The sequence below is a fragment of the Ranitomeya imitator genome, chromosome 4 (genome assembly GCF_032444005.1).
Source record: "Ranitomeya imitator isolate aRanImi1 chromosome 4, aRanImi1.pri, whole genome shotgun sequence".
NCBI lineage: Eukaryota > Metazoa > Chordata > Amphibia > Anura > Dendrobatidae > Ranitomeya > Ranitomeya imitator.
In genome coordinates, this window is record NC_091285.1 from 273,055,425 (window position 1) to 273,076,982 (window position 21,558).

Sequence of the window (21,558 nt, forward strand, 5' to 3'; positions counted from 1 at the left end):
AAAAGATGAGAGAGGCCTGTAATTGACATCATAGGTAGACCACAACTATGAGAGTCAAAATGAGAAAACAAATCCAGAAAACCACTTTGTCTGATTTGGTCTACCTATGATGTCAATTACAGGCCTCTCTCATTTTTTTTAAAGTGGGAGAACTTGCACAATTGGTGGTATAATGATTTAGATGTAAATAATTTTTGTTTCAATATGTTTCATTACCTTATGGCTTTGCTGTTTATTACTATTGTCAAATTGTAACTACAGTGACAGTATCATTCAGGTGGTCTATTCTTCAAGTGTAATGTACCTGAAAGTCTCTCTTTTTTCTTCCACTAACCTTTTTTGCTTTTATTGGAGCTGCTTTCTTTTGGAGTGGGACATGGTTGACCTTGCTGAATCTATAATAAGAAACCATATTTCGAGATCTTAAGGCATGGCACATTCAGTATACTCACAATATCACAATTTGCTAGACACTACAGTACATTCACTTACTCTCCGTAGGGTAATGATAACATCCCACAGAACGTATTGCATTTCAACATTTTACATATTGTTCTAATTATGCAAATTGTCTCTTCAAAGAGGAAGAGAACTTGAACTCTAGTGCCACCTATTGGAAGGTAGCAATCCTACAAGTCAATGTCGACCCTTTAACGAGCCTTGTCATGTGACTTAGGATAATAGATAAACCAGAAGAGACAATTTGCATAATTAGCATATTCACCAGAGGAGCATTGTGGCTTTAAGTCTCCTCATCTTGGCATGCTTAGCATGTCAATCTCCGCAAGGAGAAATGATATTTCTTGGATATCGGTCGGACGCATCTCACACAGCCAAACCAGATCTCCACTTTGCACTGACGAGGGGCAGTACCCCGAAACACAGTGTCTGCAAATTGAGATTCTGGTTTGGCTATTATCCTAAGTCATGTGACAAGGCTCATTAAAGGGTCGACGTTGACTTGTAGGATTGCAACCTTCCAATAGGTGGCACTAGAGTTCCAGTTCTCTTTCTCTCTGAAGAGACAATTTGCATAATTAGCATATTTCCCAGAGGAGTATTTCGGCTTTAAGTCTCCTCATCTTGGCATGCAAGGAGAAATGATACTTCTTGGATATCAGTCAGATGCCTCTCCCACAGCCAAACCAGATCTTCACTTTGCACTGACGAGGGGCAGAACCCCGAAACACAGTGTCTGCAAATTGAGATTCTGGTTTGGCTATTATCCTAAGTCATGTGACAAGGCTCGTTAAAGGGTCAACATTGACTTGTAGGATTGCTACCTTCCAATAGGTGGCACTAGAGTTCTAGTTCTCTTTCTCTCTGAAGAGACAATTTGCATAATTAGCTTATTTCCCAGAGGAGTATTTCGGCTTTAAGTCTCCTCATCTCGGCATGCAAGGAGAAATGATACTTCTTGGATATCAGTTGGATGCCTCTCACACAGCCAAACCAGATCTTCACTTTGCACTGACGAGGGGCAGTACCCCGAAACACAGGGTCTGCAAATTGAGATTCTGGTTTGGCTATTATCCTAAGTCATGGGACAAGGCTCGTTAAAGGGTCAACATTGACTTGTAGGATTGCTACCTTCCAATAGGTGGCACTAGAGTTCTAGTTCTCTTTCTCTCTGAAGAGACAATTTGCATAATTAGCATATTTCCCAGAGGAGCATTGCGACTTTAAGTCTCCTCATCTCGGCATGCAAGGAGAAACGATACTTCTTGGATACATATTGTTCTAAAATGATTTTTAATTATTTCAAGTAATAATAAAAATAATCCATGAATAATCCATGCATTTCGTTTCAGTAAAACTCCAATGAACGTTCTCTAACCTTGAAGGAGACCTTTCACTTGTGGCTTGTTTTAAGCTGCTTATTCGTTTTAATTTGGCAAGCTTTTGGTTCCACAGTTCAAGCTCCTCAATCCTCATTTCAAGGTTATTTGTCAGTTTACAGAGCTGTTTTACAGCGCCCACATTTTCCATAAAGATCTGGTCCTAACAAAAGAGAGAATAATGAATGACACACACTTTTCTATGCTCTTGCTTTTTATTGCAGGGAGGTGGTCTGCAGACCGGAACAAGGCCTACACCGTAACCTCCTCGTAGATAGATATAGACATGGATGACTGATGTACATTTTTCTGCTATTGTTATTTCTGTTTCCAAAAGGTGAGGAGACCTAACTTAGAAGTACAGAAGGTAAAATGTACTTCCCTCACTGTATGTAACTACCACTCAACCCCGATACCTAGCAAATGCCCTTGATACCTGCTCTCTTTCCACTTTTTACATCATTCACAATGATCCATCATGCTCTGTAAGTTGGTCTATTATGATCTTGTTTATTTGCCCCATTTGGTTTACAGTTTACTTTTTAATCAGATAAAATAGGCCATTTACGGTAAAAACCAATGGAAAACTGCCGTAAAAGAACTAAGACCAGTGTACACAGAGAACTTTTTATGTGATGATTTGTCATGTAAACTGCATATGTGTAGTTTTCAAATTACAAATTTTGGTCATTAACAAGTGAATTTTTATGATATTTACAGGGATCATCCACTACTTTTATATTGATGGCCTATCCTATGCAGTACCCCTATAGATCACTTATTTGGTGGTCAGATGTAAACAGTGCACCGACTGGAATACTACAGCTCCATACACTGTTGAGTAGCTGTTGAATGGTACTGTCGATTAGCGGCCATTCCTCTTCTTCAGAAGGGCTGATCTGGACTGTAGGTCCCAGCAATGGCCACTAAACAGTATCCGGAACTATGCACGGGATATATGGTAATAAGGTGATGCTCAGGTGATAGTAGCTGATCAGTGGGGGTGCTAGGTGTCGGGCCCCACAGATCTGATATTAATGATGTTTCCATAGGATAGGTCATCAGTACTGAAGTAGTTTAAAAAAAACAAACCCTTAATGACCAGCCAATTTTGCTTGTTTATTTTTGACTGTCTGCTTTCCACCAGCCATAACCTTTTTATTTTTTCACTGACATGGCATTATGAGGCTCTGTTTCATGCAAGACAAACTGTATTATTTTTTAGAGCTGTTTTGGGGTACATATCAGTTAACATGTATTCTGTGAATTCTTGTTTTTTTTAATGAATTCTCCAGGTTATTACCATTGTGTTGATACCTAATACGGATAGTTTTTCTGTTTGTTTTAATTAGATGTATGTAATAAAATATATGTTCGATGAACAACATTGCTTGACAGATTTTAATTTGCACTGTTTTTTTATTTTTCATTACTTTCTTTAAATTCACCAGATGTTTTATATAGGTATATTTTTCTTACATAATTTGTCCCTGAAGAGATCATAAAGGATTAATGTGGCACTTTTTTTTGCACTGTAACTGAAGCAGCCATATGACCCCCAGTTACGGGAGAATACAGTCATTGTTGTGCTATACACCACTGGCAGCGCTGATATGGGTCTGCTAGTACTCAGCGACTCTGTTATTATGGCCAGACATCTGGCAATCATGTGATTACCAGAAGCTACAGAAGCATCAGAAATGCCAATATTTCAGTACACTACATAGCACTCATTAAGCTCTAAGTAACTTTAGAACTAGAAGACAGAAGTGGTAACAAGCTGCATCCGTCTTCTCTCCAAAATCTCACAAGTTTGACAGCCAGGGAACAAACCTGAGCTTGCCATAGTGCCGGAGCTTTTACACTGCACAATAAATTTACTGTACCGGAGAGTTAAAGCCCAGCATCAAGTGCTGTAAAATTATGGTACTTGGCCATTATCTTGTTAAACAACAAAACATTGTGGAACCTTTTGTTAACGGTCTTAAATCCTTGTGTAAATGGAGCACAAGTTGCTGCTGCCCCAATAATTCTCTATAAGACGGACAGACATTGACAAATACAGCACTGGTCAACTTGGGGTGATCACTTGTGACCCTGACAGTCAATCCTACAAATATCTGATAATATAAGCTATACTGTGGATATTTAATAAGTTTTTATTTTGAGCCAACCTCTTCAAGTGAAGTCTGATATGGTGGTGAGATATATGGAGATTTAATGGAGCTAATCCATTGTGTTGGAGTTAAAGTGCTTTGTATGCCAACCAGCTAACCCAGAACTCATGAGTTAATTTACCCTGAGTTGTCACAATATATTAATGAATATAAATGTAGTATTTCAGTATATACATACAGTAGAACTATATTTACCTTATCTACCATGAGAAGGTTTTCTATTGTCTCTCCATTTTCGCATGTAACATTGCCCGTGTCCCTAACAGCATGTGGTAAAACATTTCTCACTTCCTGAGCAATTATACCTGTAAGAAATATAATCATTCATATTCAGTTTATTCATATTACTAATGTAGCGCCATTAATTTCACAACACTTTACAGACATTATCATCACTGTCCCTATTGGGGTGTGGAAGAAACCACGCATTTCACTGACTAGCTTTATCAGGTGGTCACACTGCACTTGACCACACTGCACCTGATGGAGCTAATATACAAAACGTGCGTTGGGGTACTGGGCAGTGTGGTCCTTTTTATGGCACTTTAATGATGGCGAATGCTGGTGGGTATTGATGCTAATGCACTATTGCACGTTACTATGAAGCTCTGGTTATGGGTCTTTTTTGTATAAATTTATTTATATTTAATTATTTATTATCTTAGTTTGGTCAAAGTTTCATTGAAGGGTCTTTGCATGAATTGATGTATGGTTTTTTTTTTACATTAACTATAAAAGAATGTTCATGGTTCCCTGATTATATACTATGTCTGATTTATTTTGTGCAAGCACTTTAAAACCATTATTTATTATGGATTTAATTTATGATTGTTTTGTCATGTTGTAATATATCATTGACCACACTGCCTTTCCTTTTTGGGTTTTAATGGAGTGTTTTTAGGTGTTTTTTCTTCATTTGTGTATGTGTTTTATAAATAATTGTAAGTAATAAAATTATTTATGCATTTAGTTTTTTTTACTGCATTATTTTTTGCATAGTACTTCTTTGATGAGCTGATTATCTGTTCATAGTGTTTTTTGAGGACTTTGACAAAGGTTAATAATAGTTTTTCGGTTACGGTACTTTAGTATGGGCCTTTGGGTCCATTATTAGTCACTGGTATCTGAAATGTATGGTCACAGGGTTTTCAAAGTATATTTACTCCGAAACCCCACTGCATTTCAGAGTACAGTATACCTGGATGGAATTGTCTGTGATATACTGCCCAGGGTTCAGGCAGCATGAGCTGGATCACAGGTTCCCTATAAATCTGACCATTTATTTGCTTCATCTTCTTACCTATTCTGATATGCTATACCCTGTCTGTTTGCTTGCTTGTTAGCATTCAAATATGACCGATGTGACTGACTGTGCTGCTCATATAAATGGGCCTTCAGTAATAAAATAATCTGACACGTCTGATACTTATGAGCAATTATGCAGCAGAATTTTGGATTCTATGTTGTTGACTGTTGATTATAACTGTTCCCAGAATTTCAAAACAGTAATGTTTTTGTTTATTTTTTTCTGAAATTTAGTTTAAAGCGAACCTGTCACCAGGTTTGACTGATATAAGTAATGGCCACCGCCTTTCAGGGCTGATATACAGCATTCTATAATGCTGTATACCTGCCTCAACCCAACCTGTAAAAGAAGAAAAATAGTGTTTATTTTACCTACCTGCAGGGCAGTGTGAAGGGTGTCGCTCTTCTTGGTCCTGCTCCTCCCATGTTCCTGCAATGCCGTCCTCCTACTTAATTCGTCATTATCCACAGAAGTCTCCTCGACACCGCACTTGTGCTCAGGCGTACTTCTCTGCCCTGTTGAGGCAGAGCAAAGTAATGCAGTGTGCAGGCTCCGGGGTTCTCTGACTTTTCCCAGCACTTGTGCACTGCAGTACTTTGCTCTGCCCTTAAAAGGGCAGAGAAGTACACCTGCGAAGGAGACATCTATGGATGACATAGGGACACGTCATCCACACGAACCAAGAAGGAGAGCGGCATTGCAAACAGATGGGAGGCGCCGGACCAAGAAGAGTGACATCCCTTGGACCGGTCTGCCCAGTAGGTCAGTATAATAAAAGTTATTTTTCCTCTCTTACAGGTTGGGTTGGGGGCTTACAGTGGGTACAGAAAGTATTCAGACCCCTTTAAATTTTTCACTCTTTGTTTCATTGCAGCCATTTGGTAAATTAAAAAATTTAACTTTTGTTCTCATTAATGTACACTCTGTACCCCATCATGACTCACAAAAAAAACAGAAATGTAGTAATTTTTGCAAATTTCTTAAAAAAGAAAAACTGAAATATCACATGGTCATAAGTATTCAGACCCTATGCTCAGCATTGAGTAGAAGCACCTTTTTAAGCTAGTACAGCCATGAGTCTTCCTGGGAATGATGCAACAAGTTTTTCACACCTGGATTTGGGAATCTTCTGCCATTGTTCCTTGCAGATCTTCTCCAGTTCCGTCAGGTTGGATGGTGAACGTTGGTGGACAGCCATTTTCAGGTCTCTCCAGAGATGCTCAATTGGGTATAGGTCAGGGCTCTGGCTGGGCCACTCAAGAATGGTCACAGAGTTGTTCTGAAGCCACTCCTTTGTTATTTTAGCTGTGTTCTTAGGGTCATTGTCTTATTGGAAGGTGAACCTTCAGCAAAGTCTGAGGTCTAGAGCACTCTGGAAGGGGTTTTCATCCAGGATATCTCTGTACTTGGCCACATTCTTGTTTCCTTCAAAGGCAACCAGTCGTCCTGTCCCTGTAGCTGAAAAATACCCCCATAGCATGATGCTGCCACCACCATATTTCACTGTTGGGATTGTACTGGGCAGGTGATGAGCAGTGCCTGGTTTTCTCCATACCACATACCACTTAGAATTATCACCAAAAAGGTCTATTTTTGTCTCATCAGACCAGAGAATCATATTTATCATAGTCTGGAAGTCCATGTGTTTTTTTTTTTAGAAAACTCTTTGCGGGCTTTCATATGTCTTGCACTGAGGAGAGGCTTCCGTCAGGCCCCTCTGCCATAAATCTTGGCTGGTGGAGGGCTGCAGTGATAGTTGACTTTGTGGAACTTTCTCCCATCTCCCTACTGCATCTCTGGAGCTCAGCCACAGTGATCTTGGGGTTCTTCTTTACCTCTTTCACCAAGGCTCTCCTCCCACGATTGCTCAGTTTGGCTGGACGGCAAGGTTTAGGAAGACTTCTGGTGTTCCCAAACTTCTTCCATTTAAGGATTATGGAGGCCACTATGCTCTTAGGAACCTTGACTAGTGCAGAAATTCTTTTGTAACCTTGGCCAGATATGTGCCGTGCCACAATTCTGTCTCTGAGATCCTTGGCCAGTTCCATTGACCTCATGATTCTCATTTGGTCTGACAAACACTGTGAGCTGTGAGGTCTTATATAGACAGGTGTGTTCCTGTCCAAATCAAGTGCAATGAGTTTAGTTAAACACAGCTGGACTCCAATGAAGGAGTAGAACCATCTCAAGGAGGATCACAAGGAAATGAACAGCATGTGACTTAAATATGAGTGTCTGAGCAAAGGGTCTGAATACTTATGACTATGTGATATTTCAGTTTTTCTATTTACTAAATTTGCAAAAACTTCTATATTTTTGTTTTGTTTCAGTCAAGATGGGGTGCAGAGTGTACATTAATGAGAAAAAAATGAACTTTTTTGAATTCACCAAATGGCTGCAATGAAACAAAGAGTGAAAAATTTAAAGGGGTCTGAATACTTTCCGTACCCACTGTATATACAGCTGAACCCTGGAAGGCGGTGGCCATAACTCATATCGGCCTAACCTGATGAAAAGTTCCCTTTAAGGTCTCTTTTCCCTAGGTATTGCATTCCATCTGTTCTCGGGCTTACAGTCTGAGACACAATACCCATTTATAAACTTATCTCTTAGAAAGCCTAATTCTGATAATGTTTATTGACCTTTTGATGTAATATCTCAAAATGCATACCATATTTAAAATTAACACCATATAAACACTGAAAAACATGATAAAACTAATGTTAAAAAAAGTCAAATAAATAATATGACCTGTTTCATGAAGGGAGTCAATTCCCATGATGTTTGCAAATTCTGGTCTGTAATCATACTCTACCAGCCTCATCTGAGCTATTCTTCTGAGCTGCTCCATTGTGTCAACCTGATGACATAAAGAAAATGTGTAATTTTGCTTTACTCTTTTCGCAAATCATGTTTCAATGTTTATCTGAAGAAATACTAATTGTTCTCAGTGGGAGAAATTCAATTATAATCTTGTGGTTATGATACCCTTTAATGGCTAAAAAAATAAAATAAGTGATGTTACAAAGCAAGCTTTTGGAACTTCATCAGGTCTCTTCATCAGGCTTGGTTTCACAAAGTATCTGAAGAAACAAATATATACACAAAATGGGCAGAGACATGACATAATAGATGAACATTTAAAAAACAAACTGAACTCAAGAGAGTGAATCCCTCATTAGCTCAGATAAGTGGTGTGAAGGTTTAATTGTCCCAATATCCTTGTAAAATCAGAGATATGATGCCCTTACTGTCCCTGGGGCAGATTCCTCAGATTTTGTAGTAAGTCAAAATCCTTGTGACAAATTTTTTCCTGTGTGGAGGATATCAAAGCATGCCATAAATTTTTGTTCACAGACCCTTTGGTGTTTTTGTGATTTGAAGTTGTTATTTAATATAGCAACTATCATATTGTTTATGTTTTGTCCTGGACCATAAAAATGTTTAGCCATTCATATGTTCCTTTTCCAGTGTGGTGTACATAGTTAATTTTGTGCACTATTTGTCCTGCTGGTGGTCTCTATGTTGGAGAAACAGGACAGAAACAGACAGCAAAGATGAGATCTCATCACCACATGATTACAGACACAAAAAAATAAAAACTTGTGGCTTAACATTTCTGAAAAGCCAAGACTTGACTTTACTTACTTTGATTCAGAAATACAGGTTTTTTGCTTACAAGCCAGAAACTGCATTGATAATGTCATTTCCACATTATTGGTGCAGTTTCCCTGGTTATAAATGTAGAAGGACCTTTGGTGACATCATGGTCATATGACCAATGGTCGTTCACCCTGCAGGAGAATGGAGGAACTGAAGAGAATTAGAGAGCCAGGTATGTGCTCTACATTGTATGTGTGTCTGTGTAATGTGTTGTGGCACGGTAGCCATGGGCGAGGCACTCTTTTTCAGCGTTCTGTCACATTACATGAAAGTGTGGGTCCTAGCAGAGGACTTGTGCTGTGAGGGCCTTACTCCCTTGTGAGCAGTATGTAGCCAGTGTTGGAGGCTTGTCAGGACCAGATGTTTCACATTTGACTGTGGGAGATCACCATTCCAAAATAAACTCTTTACTGAACGGTAACTTGATAAGGGTTATATAGAGTGCATTGCGAAATTATTCATCTGCCTTGGCTTTTAACCAATTTTGTTACAGTACAACCTGTGTTAAAATAATTTTGTAATCCAATTTGTGTGATGCATCATCACTAAATATTCTAAGTTGGTGAAGTGAAGTGAGAAAAATATTAGGGTAAATTAAATTTATGGGATCAAATAACTAAAAATTGACATGTCTATATGTATTCACCCCTTTTGCTTTGAAGCCCCTAAAAAATTCTGGTGCAAGCAATTACCTCAATAAGTAACATGCTTAGTGAAAGGAAGTCCACCTGTTTTCAATCTAAGTGTCACATGGTCTGTCAGAATATACACACCTTTTCTGAAAGGCCACAGAGGCTGCAACACCACTAAGCAAAAGGCACCACTAACCAAGCAACACCACGAAGACCAAGGAGATCTCCAAACAAGTCAGGAACAAATTTTTTGAAAAGTACAAGTCAGGCTTGGGTTATAGAAAAAATCCAAACCTCTGATGATCCCCCAGAGCACCATCAAATCCATTATCACCAAATGAAAAGAACATGGTACCACAACAAACCTGCCAAGAGAGGGCTGCCCATCAAAACTCTCTGCCTGGGCAAGGAGGGCATTAATCAGAGAGGTAGCACAGAGACCAAAGGTAACCCTGAAGGACCTGCAAAGTTCCCAAGCTGGCACCAAATTAGCACAGCTCATCACCCCAAGAACACCATCAATACAGTGAAACATATTGGAGGAAGCATCATGCTGTGGGGATGATTTTCAGCAGCAGGGACAGGAAAAATGGTCCAAGGAAGGCTGGTTTCACATTTGCGGTTGTGTCCGCAGTGTTTGTGCTGCAATTATCCGCATAGGTTGTGTATTCCTATCTTTAACATTAGGGACGCATGTGTCTGCGATTGTTTGCATTTTGCAGCGTTAGACGACGCATGTGTCATTTCGTCGTCTGCGGTTTGGCGCGGTAAACGCTACATGTAGTAGTTTTAGAGGCGTCAATTTGCCGCCTAGAAAGGTATGCGGTTGTTAGCGGAAGGAATGCGGCAAAAAAAAATGCATTACGGTTTCTGTGAACGCATGCGTTCGCTTGTGTTTGTGAACGCATGCGTTGCACCACAGAAAAACATGTCTAGACACTGATTAGCCACCCCCCACATACAAACTGATAAAAGGAGGGGGTGGGCATTTGCAGATCACTACCCAGCAGACAGAGAAGCAGAGCAGGCGCAGGTAAGAACCTTGGAGGAAACAAGACACTGAACAATGTGAGTATATCCTAGCCAATGTCTTTATTTTCTATTTTCTGTCTCTATATGTAGTAATTTCTGGCATTTTTTTCTTCAGAATGTCATCTTCTTCTGTGGAGGAGCAACGTCCTGGGCCTGCACAAGCCGAACATGTCAGTGAAGTGAGTACTCACCTCCTCAGATTGGTAAGTATTCACTGTCACATCTACACATATGACAATTTTTTTTCCTTTCTTAGAGCACTTCTTCCACTGCGGCAGAGGCTGAGCAGGAGCAGTGGGGTCATGGTCGGGTGGCAAGGCGGCAGCGTGTAAGTATACCTGGCTGACTATTGTATCCTGACTTTACTATTCTTGAATGTTCATTTCTTTACTTTCCTCATTCTTTACCTTCCTCTTCTTGACTCCTGTTTTTCTTGACTTTCAATATTCATGCCAGTTTTTTGTCTCTGTTTTCTTTCTTTTCCTTATGCTAATGTCTCCTACATTAATGTCTTTATTTATTTTTTAGGCTCCAGAACGGGATGAGGACCTCATTGAAAAAGACCTACTAATCTCCCTGGTCCATGAGCGAGTACCGTTGTGGGACACCCGGGTTCCGCAGCACTCAGACAACGTGACGATCCGGCGGCTATGGAATGAGGTGGCCAAAGCGATGTGGGATGGCTGGGACAACGCCCGACTCGGGTCTGAAATGCAATTTGTAAGTATTGCAATGCTTTGTGCTGCAGCAGTGACCTTGGCCGTAATCACACAACTGTGTGTGATGAGAGAAACTCCTGAGAGTTTCTCTCATCACACACAGTTGTGTGATCACGGTCAAAAGTGCATTGTCTAACCATTATTTATATTTTTCAACAGTGCTCAAAGTCAAAACACGTTGGTGTTCAATGAAGGATCGCTTCAACAAGGACCTTTGTCAAGAGAGCCGGCTTCTTAGTGGTTCTGGAGCAAGGATCCGCAAATACAAGTATCACCGCATCCTTGCATTTTTGAGACCGGTCCTTGCCCAGAGAACGTAAGTATTGTTTGTGGTGTTATGGGTTGTGTTGGATTACCTAATCTGTATTTTTCTATTCCACAGGAGTTGGCGCTTTACTATTGTAAATGTTTGGTAGTGCTGTGTTTTTTTCTTCTTTTTTCACAGCACATGGAGCAGCAATCTTGACCGTTGTTCTGGAGCGGTCCTTCATCCAACAGCCATAGACCCGGCCCAGCCTTCCAGCAGCGCTGCAGCAAGTGGGCCTGCCACACAGACTGGAGACCAGGAAGCTGGTCGATCAGGTGTTCCCCTGTCCGAGTCCTCTGCCTCTTTTTTTGGGCTCTTCCCGGTAGCGGCAGAGGGCCTCGGACAGATCACTCATGCCTGAGTTTTTGCACTTGAGCTCGGTCTTTCATGATGGATTCAAGGCGATGGGTGACCGACTGGATAGTGCCATAAACAATATTAATATACATATCCAGGAGGTCACTAAAACCCTTGACCAAGTGAAAGCCGACCTCCAGAGGCCAGCGCATCATTTTTTCAATCAAATTGAACAGGGCATGTCGGAACACCTTACTCCTGATCTCCAGCTTAGTTTCATGCAGGCCTGCAATGCTGCTTACGTGCAGGCTATGCAGCAGAGTCGGTATTTTCAGCAGACAGTGGCAGCATATCCACCTGCGCCTACACTGTCATGCTTGACCTCAATGCCGAGCTCTGCTGCATACCACTGCACGGCCACCTCCATTCCAAGCACTGCCGGACACCACTACAGCACCACCACCATGCCAAGTGCTGTTGGGCAGCCCACCATGACAACTGCTGCTCCTGCTTGGACCTTCTCCAGTGCCACCACCATGCAGCAGCAGCACCCAGATCAGGACAGGTCAGCCACCATTACCAGATCCCAGCTGCAGCAGCAGCACCCGGATCCTGGCATGCTTTTCAGCACCAGCATGCTGCAGCAGCAGCACCCCGACCCTGGCATGGCCTTCCCCCCACCACAACCATGCAGCAGCACACGGACCCTGACAGGTCGGCCACCATGACTAGGCCGCAACAAATGAGCCCACCGAGGCTCCCCAGACCGCAGCGCCAATCCCAAAAAGGGAAACAAAATAAAAAACAAAGGACGATCTCAATTCCTCCCCCCTCACCTCCCAATGTGTCTGTAATATCAGGTTTGTCTCACCCTTCCAGTGTGTCTCCGCCCTCTCATGCATCAAGCCCCATCCCCGAACTCCCAGACCCCACTACTTTAATTGCCCCTTTTGCTGCCACCCCTGCGTCATTCACATTACCCCAGGCCTCACAGCTACACACACCCCATTTCCATCACTCTACCCCAAGCAGGCATAGTTAAATTAATTTGTTTGTTAAAAAATAAATAATAATGTTTTTTGCCCCCAATAATGTTTGGTTAATTGGGTATTTCGCCACCAGCAACACACACCGTGCATAGAATAAAACACTGCCCCGCACACTTTATTATTTGGCCAACTCATAACTCCAGTAGTTATTAAGTAGAACACTGCACCTTTGTGTGTTTGGTATAGAACTATGAGGTGGCCAAAAAAATAAAAAATTACTTGTATTTTTTCCATAATCTCTTCAGTCTTCGCAGACTGAAGAGAAAATGGCGGTAATACAAAGCAGAACTATACTCAACAGGTCATGTTTCAAAAAAATATTTAATACACCTGACCTGGTGAGTAGAGAACTGCCGTGTATAACCTCCATTTTTTCTTCAGTGTACGTAATCTATTTCACACAAACTGAAGAGACGATAGAGGTCATACAAGGCATATCTATACTCACCTGGGCAGGTGTCAGAAATAGTGAATTCATGAGGCTGTTATTTGTGCATTATGAATTCATTATTTATGACACCTGACTTGATGAGTGTAGATCTGCTTTGTATTATACCTCCATCGTATCTTCAGTCTGCGTCCAATAGATACTGCAGAACAGAATCAGGATGTAATGACGTCAACTACCTTTCCACTAACAACATAAGAGGAAATACATAGGAGACTCGGTCAAGATATCAAAACACAAATTTTATTAACAAAAAATATTATTAACATTTAAAACATAACTGGTACATGCCCAAACACAACAGGAAATTTTACACAATATTGTCTTGCCATGCCACACGTCCAATATCAGAATCAAGATAGGCAGCAAATTGGTCCCGCATGTGGCCAACTTCAACAGTTGACCGCAGCGGGTGATGCTGGTAATCTGGCAATGGGTTTGCAACTGGTTCATCCAGTTCAATGTTGGGTCGCTCCTTAGCCATTATGTAATTGTGGAGAACCACACAGGCTTTGACCACCTCATCGACTGTCTCCATTTTTAGATTAATGGCTGTCGCAAGAATGCGCCATTTGGAGACTAGAATCGCAAAGGTACACTCTACTCTTCTTCTGGCCCTGGTCAGTCTGTAGTTAGAAATCCTCTAAGTGTGGTTCAAGTCCCGACTGGAATATGGCTTCAGTAGGTTTTCACACATCTGAAAGGCCTCATCCCCAACCATAACAAATGGCATCGGTGGGCCTTGAGTGTTGGGGAAAGGTCGTGGCAGTGGAAAATTAAAATTTCTTCCATACACACGTCGGCCCATATCAGAGTTCTTGAAAGTCTGTGAGTCGTTGCTACGGCCAAAAGCTCCAATGTCCACGGCGATGAAGTCCGCATCTGCTATTGCCATGAGCACGACTATAAAATAGTTTTTGTAGTTGAAGTACTCCAATCCAGTTCTGGCACGTTTGATAATGCATATGTGCTTTCCATCCACCACTCCCAAACAGTTGGGGAAATCCGTGGTTAGGATTATACCCCGTGGGTAGTGATATAAACTTATCCCGGAGAATATTCCACAAAGCCCGGCAGGTGTCCACAACTATTCCAGACAGGGTGGAAATTCCAAGCCGATACTGAAAGTGGAGGGATGATAAGCTCTCTCCGGTTGCTGGAAATCTGAAATAAAAAAAAAAAATATTACAATCAATTCCATTTATGGTGGTGTTTAGCTAAACACATAAATAAAAATACAAATAATACATGGCAGACCAATAATAATTATGACTGGCATTTGTTTAGAATTATTACGCACCTTAGTGTAACCAGGAGATGTTCCTCTGCTGGAATCGCTCTACGGAGCTGGGTGTCCTGTCTCTGGATGGCTCCTTGGACATGACCAAGCAATTCCCGGAAAGAGTCTTGAGACATTCTGGTATATTCTGGGAATTTGTCCGGGTTGGCATTAAGCTCGCCATATAGCGTGTGATAGGCTCCACAGCTCTCCCAGAGTTCAATAATGGGGTGTCTCTAAAACCACCGACGCCGTGTCCTTCTCTGTCGTTCTCTATTTCTTTGTTCCTCCCAAGCAAACGCACAGGCAAGAAATAGCTTGATGCTTAAATCCAGGTTGAAATAAAAGCTCTCCATGCGAAGATCCATCATGACACAGGATACAGTAGCAAACTGTGAAGATTTCAGCAGTCCAAGGGTCTACATATAGATATTTCATAATACACGCCCACTGTAGTCCCATTGGCGGTGTCTGTTTATCTAGATATTGTTCCTGTAAAATTTTTCACCATGCGTACAGAAAACGCAAACGCATGCAAAACGCATGGAAAAGCGTGAAAACGCTGCGTTTTTAAACGCATGCGTTAACGTATGCGTCTAAAAACCGTTGCATTTGTACGTGTTTCAATGCGTTTTTTTCGGCATTTGCGGTTGAGGATTAAATGCTGCGGATTCTAATGCAAATGTGAAACTAGCCTTAAAGGGAAGATGGATGATGCGAAATATAGGGATATTCTTGTGCAAAACCTGTTTCAGTCTGTCAGAGATTTGAAACTGAGACGGAGGTATGATCCATAGCATACAGCTAAAGCAACACTCGAGTGGTTTAAGGGGAAAAATGTAAATGTTTTGGCATGGCCTAGTCAAAGCCCAGACCTTAGTCCAATTGAGAATCTGTAGTCACACTTGGAGATTGCCAGACACGAAACCATCTAACATGAAAGAGTAGTTTTGCCTTGAGGAATGGCGAAAAATACCATTGGTAAGATGTGAAAAGCTCATAGAGACTTATCTAAAGCGATTTGCTCCTGTAATTGCTGCAAAATGAGCCTCTATAAAGTACTGACTTGAGGGGTGAATAGTTATGCACAATGATGTTCAATTATTTTGTCCTATTTGTTGTTTGCTTGACAATAAAAATATAACCACACGTTCAACCCTAAAAGTGAAATTCCAGGCCGTGAGGTAGCAAAACATGAAAAATGCCAAACATTAACTCCTCTGACCCTACAGTCAACTATTTACATATTACACTATACATTACTACACATATTTTGAACACATTTCACTATTCACATCACATAACATTATATAGAAAAAAACACACAACATTGTACACATAAAGTGATTGTTGTCTTCTGGGGTCTGAAAGCGACAACAGTGGTCCACAATCCTTACATTCCTCCCCTCTTTAACAATGTTCATCCTAACTATCTGGACTACTAGAAGACACCAATGCACAACACAAATAAAATAAATAACTGGCCATAACCTGAATGACAACCGACCCATGAACCTATGAGGGTATTCTCCAGTATTCTGTGATAGGGGCTCCAGGATAGCTGACCTCAAAGGCCCTCTCCCATTCTCTTTCTGTTCTCCACCACAGTTCAGCAAAGCCCCGACCCTCATGAGCCACACATACCATATACCATCAGTGGCAACCATCCATTTTCAGAAATATGACCCACGTGTCCTTCGTAAGTTTATGCATCACTCTCAGCAGAGGCTCTGTATTCACCATCCTCCTCTCCAAATAGATATCATGTTGGTTCTAAACTCTTGAATGAACCCTTGGCCCCGAAGTGGGTCATAGTTAGTGACTATATCTTTGGACACCAGATCTTGGTAACACTTGGCCAGGTGACCAGTCAGCACATTTTTGGTTCATGCACCGCGCCACTTTCTCCATTTACTAGCTCAGACCCTCATATACAGTGCCTACAAGTAGTATTCAACCCCCTGCAGATTTAGCAGGTTTACACATTTGGAATTAACTTGGCATTGTGACATTAGGACTGTAGATTAGCCTGGAAGTGTGAAATGCACTGCAGCAAAAAAGAATGTTATTTCTTTGTTTATTTTTTTTTTAAATTGTGAAAAGTCTTTTCAGAGGGTCATTTATTATTCAACCCCTCAACCCACCAGAATTCTGTTTGGTTCCCCTAAAGTATGAAGAAGTAGTTCAGGCACAAAGAACATTGAGCTTCACATGTTTGGATTAATTATCTCTTTTTCCAGCCTTTTCTGACTATTTAAGACCCTCCCCAAACTTGTGAACAGCACTTATACATGGTCAGCATGGGAAAGACAAAGGAGCATTCCAAGGCCATCAGAGACAAGATCGTGGAGGGTCACAAGGCTGGCAAGGGGTACAAAACCCTTTCCAAGGAGTTGGGCCTACCTGTCTCCACTGTTGGGAGCATCATCCGGAAGTGGAAGGCTTATGGAACTACTGTTAGCCTTCCACGGCCTGGACAGCCTTTGAAAGTTTCCTCCTGTGCTGAGGCCAGGCTTGTCCGAAGAGTCAAGGCTAATCCAAGGACAACAAGGAAGGAGCTCCGGGAAGATCTCATGGCAGTGGGGACATTGGTTTCAGTCAATACCATAAGTAACGTACTCCACCGCAATGGTCTCCGTTCCATACGAGCCCGTAAGGTACCTTTACTTTCAAAGCGTCATGTCAAGGCTCGTCTACAGTTTGCTCATGATCACTTGGAGGACTCAGACTGACTGGTTCAAGGTTCTCTGGTCTGATGAGACCAAGATCGAGATCTTTGGTGCCAACCACACACGTGACGTTTGGAGACTGGATGGCACTGCATACGACCCCAAGAATACCATCCCTACAGTCAAGCATGGTGGTGGCAGCATCATGCTGTGGGGCTGTTTCTCAGCCAAGGGGCCTGGCCATCTGGTCCGCATCCATGGGAAGATGGATAGCACGGCCTACCTGGAGATTTTGGCCAAGAACCTCCGCTCCTCCATCAAGGATCTTAAGATGGGTCGTCATTTCATCTTCCAACAAGACAACGACCCAAAGCACACAGCCAAGAAAACCAAGGCCTGGTTCAAGAGGCAAAAAATCAAGGTGTTGCAGTGGCCTAGTCAGTCTCCTGACCTTAACCCAATTGAAAACTTGTGGAAGGAGCTCAAGATTAAAGTCCACATGAGACACCCAAAGAACCTAGATAACTTGGAGAAGATCTGCATGAAGGAGTGGGCCAAGATAACTCCAGAGACCTGTGCCGGCCTGATCAGGTCTTATAAAAGACGATTATTAGCTATAATTGCAAACAAAGGTTATTCCACAAAATATTAAACCTAGGGGTTGAATAATAATTGACCCACACTTTTATGTTTAAAATTTATAAAAATGTAACTGAGCAACAAAACTTTTTGGTTTGTAAGATTTATGCATCTGTTAATAAATCCTGCTCTTGTTTGAAGTTTGAAGGCTCTAACTTATTTACATCTTATTAAACCTGCTAAATCTGCAGGGGGTTGAATACTACTTGTAGGCACTGTAATTGACGATACACCAGACCATCCCTTTTGGATGAAACCTGGAGGTGTAGGCCGCGTTCTACCTTCAGTATCCGTCTGACTGGCAGAGTCAATTGTTCCGGACCCTCGCTGCAAACGTCTGCCTCTTTTTCAAGCAAGCCGACAGCTCCATGTCCTCAACACATCCTTCCACCATCACATATTCAGACTCTCTGACTTACAATCCACAAATGGCGCCATCAACTCTGCTTCTGGAGGCCTATCATGGCCCACCTCTCCCTGAGTGGAGTCCTCTCTGACTCACCATTCCATTTCTTAGTCGTCTCTGCCCGATTTCTTGGCCCACATCTTACTGAGCAGATCTTTGCCTTCCATTTCATTCAGCATCGATGGTCACACCCACTGTGGACTGGCATTCTTGATTCTGATGTCTTCCTCTATAGGCGTACCTTCTGAACAGCTGGACACTACTTCAAGCTTTTTGCTCATTCTATGCCCATGATGGATGGGTTGTTCTTGTTGTTTTGTGCCATTCACCGCCATTTACCAGTCTTTGTTTGGTACCATCTTAGGTTGCGTAACGGTTGCCATCTTTTCTGGAACTCAAGTCTTTCCTGTGCTGCGTTACTTCAGCTATAAGACTCAATCCTGCTAACTACACTAAGTGGCAGAACAGTAGCCGTGGCCGAGGCACTCGTCTTCAGCTCCCAGGCACGTTACATAAAAGTGCGGGTCCTGGATGAGTGTGCAGACATGCACTGTGAGCACCTTACACCCTTGCTGGCTGCATGTAGTCAGCGTTGTGCGCTTGCCTGGATCAGATATTTTCACAGTCCAATATAGACCTCCAGGAAACCGGATACAAACTGGCCATAGGGATAAAATACATTTTTATATATAAATAACATATGCAAAACAAACAAAACTTTCATCAAATTTAAGCCATTTGCCACGATGACTTCTTGAGCACTGCTCACCCTTTTACACTTCATCTGCACAAAGCATTTTTCTGGATATTTGTGTTATGGAAAGTGCCCTTTACATCAGGCACAGTGCAGTAGCATGATGCAGTGCAGTAGAGTACATTTTGTCATAGAAGCTCATCCAAGCTGTATGGTATATGTCAGATTGAGATCTCGTCTCTCGAGATCTTGGAGCGAGATCTCAATCTGAGCATGCACCACTCACAGCGGGCATTTTCCTGGAGGCCACCACATCACAACAATGGATGTGCGGGGCCTCTGGGATTTCATAAAATGCCAGTGGAGCCCCCCGCACCACAGAGCTCCACCGCCTAACCTGCCACAACAGCCTGGGCTGGGAGTGTGATCATCGGACCGGGATTGCCGCAGAATCGCCCGACTCCTGCTGCCACCATAGTATTTGTAAGTATATTCCAACTATAAGATGCACCCCCATTTTGGCCAAAAATTTTTTGGGAAAAAAGTGCATCTTATAGTCTGAAAAATACAGTAGTTTGTGAGGCCAGTAATTAGAATGCAAGATTGGATAACAAGTGAATAAAATATACAGTATGCTTTAATCCCTTTACCCTGAAGCCTGTTTTCACCTTCCTGACCAGGGCAATTTTTACAATTTTGACCACTGTCACTTTTGAGGTCATTTGATACGACTTGTGTTTATTTGTGAAAAAAATGGAAATTTGACAAAAATTTGGCAATTTTCAAACAATTTTTATGCCCTTAAAATCAGAGAGTCATATCACAGAAAATAGTTAATAAATAACATTTTCCACATGTCTATTTTATATCAGCACAATTTTTGAAAGATAATTTTTTTGTTATGATGCTACAAGGGTTAAAAGTTGACCAACGATTCCTCATTTTTTCAACAAAATTTGCAAAACCTTTTTTTAAGGGACCACCTCACATTTGAAGTGACTTTGAGAGGCATATATGACAGAAAATATCCAAAAGTGATGCCATTCTAAAAACTGCCTCCTTAAGGTACTCAAAACCACGTTCAATAAGTTATTAATCCTTCAGGTGTTTCACAGGAATTTTTGGAATGTGGAAGGAAAAAATAAACATTTACTTTTCTTTCACAAAAATTTTCCTTTAGACCTATTTTTTTTAACTTTCGCAAGGGTAACAGGAGAAAATAGACCATACAATTAGCTGTGCAATTTCTCCTGAGCATGCTGATACCCCATATGTGGGGCACGCAGCAGGGCAAGGGAAGGAAGGATATCCATTTGACTTTTTGAATGTAAAATTTGCTGGAATAATTAGCGAATGCCATGTCACATTTGGAGAGCCCCTGATGTGCCTAAACAGTGGAAACTCCCAACAAATTACACCATTTTGGAAACTAGACCCCTTAGGGAACTTATCTAGATGATTATTGAGCACCTTGAACCCACAAGTGCTTTGCAGAAGTTTATAACGTTGAGCCGTGAAAATTTAAAAAAATCATATTTTTCACAGATAAATCTTTTTAGCTCCAAATTTTGCATTTTCATAAGGGTAACAGGAGAAATTGCTCCATACAATTTGTTGTGCAATTTCCCCTGAGTATGCCGATACCCAATATGTGAGGGAAAACAATTGTTTGGGCACACGGCAGGGCTTGGAAGGGAAAGAGCGCCATTTGACTTTTTGAATGCAAAATTTGCTGGAATAATTAGCGAATGCCATGTCGTGTTGGGAGAGCCCCTGATGTGCATTAACAGTAGAAACCCCTCACAAATTACATCATTTTGGAAACTAAACCCCTTTGGGAACTTATCTAGATGAGTACTGAGCACTTTGAACCCCCAGGTGCTTCACAGAATTTTATAACATTAAGCCGTGAAAATAAAAGAAATATGTTTAGTTCCAAATTTTGTATTTTCACAATGGTAACACGAGAAAATGAACCACAAAAAAGTTGTATAATTTCTCCTGAGTTCACCGATACCCCATATATGGTTGAAAACTACTTTTGAGGCATAGTGCAAAGCTCAGAAGGGAAGAAACGCTATAATACAGTCCAGATTTTGCTGCACTTGTTTGAGGGTGCCATGTTACATTGGCAGAGTCCCTGAGGTGCCAACACAGCAGAAATCCCAATATGTAACTCCATTTTACAAACTAAACCTCTCAATGAATTCATCTAGGGGTGCAGTTATTATATTGACACCACAGGGTGTGTCACAGTGTTGGAATATGTTTGGTGCAACAACTCCATCCTGTCTATGAGTGTTTAGTTGCTAGATTTGTATGCTGATTATAAAGTTAGAACAAAAAAAAATTCCCAGAAGCGTATGAAAGAAGCATTTTTATTCCTGAGTCCTGACCTATCAA

The 21,558-nt window shown here is 41.5% G+C and overlaps 1 protein-coding gene across 1 annotated transcript in view; it reads right to left on the reverse strand.

The window, feature by feature from the left end:
* The window catches only part of MYRFL (myelin regulatory factor like), a 260,028-nt gene that overhangs the window by 60,006 nt on the left and 178,464 nt on the right, over positions 1–21,558 (reverse strand). Inside the window, exons 12-15 of the mRNA XM_069764614.1 lie at positions 8,073–8,181; positions 4,211–4,320; positions 1,838–2,001; positions 335–395 (exon numbers count right to left, since the gene is read on the reverse strand). Coding sequence (XP_069620715.1) covers positions 335–395; positions 1,838–2,001; positions 4,211–4,320; positions 8,073–8,181 — 444 coding nt within the window. The remainder of the gene's footprint in view (positions 1–334; positions 396–1,837; positions 2,002–4,210; positions 4,321–8,072; positions 8,182–21,558) is intronic.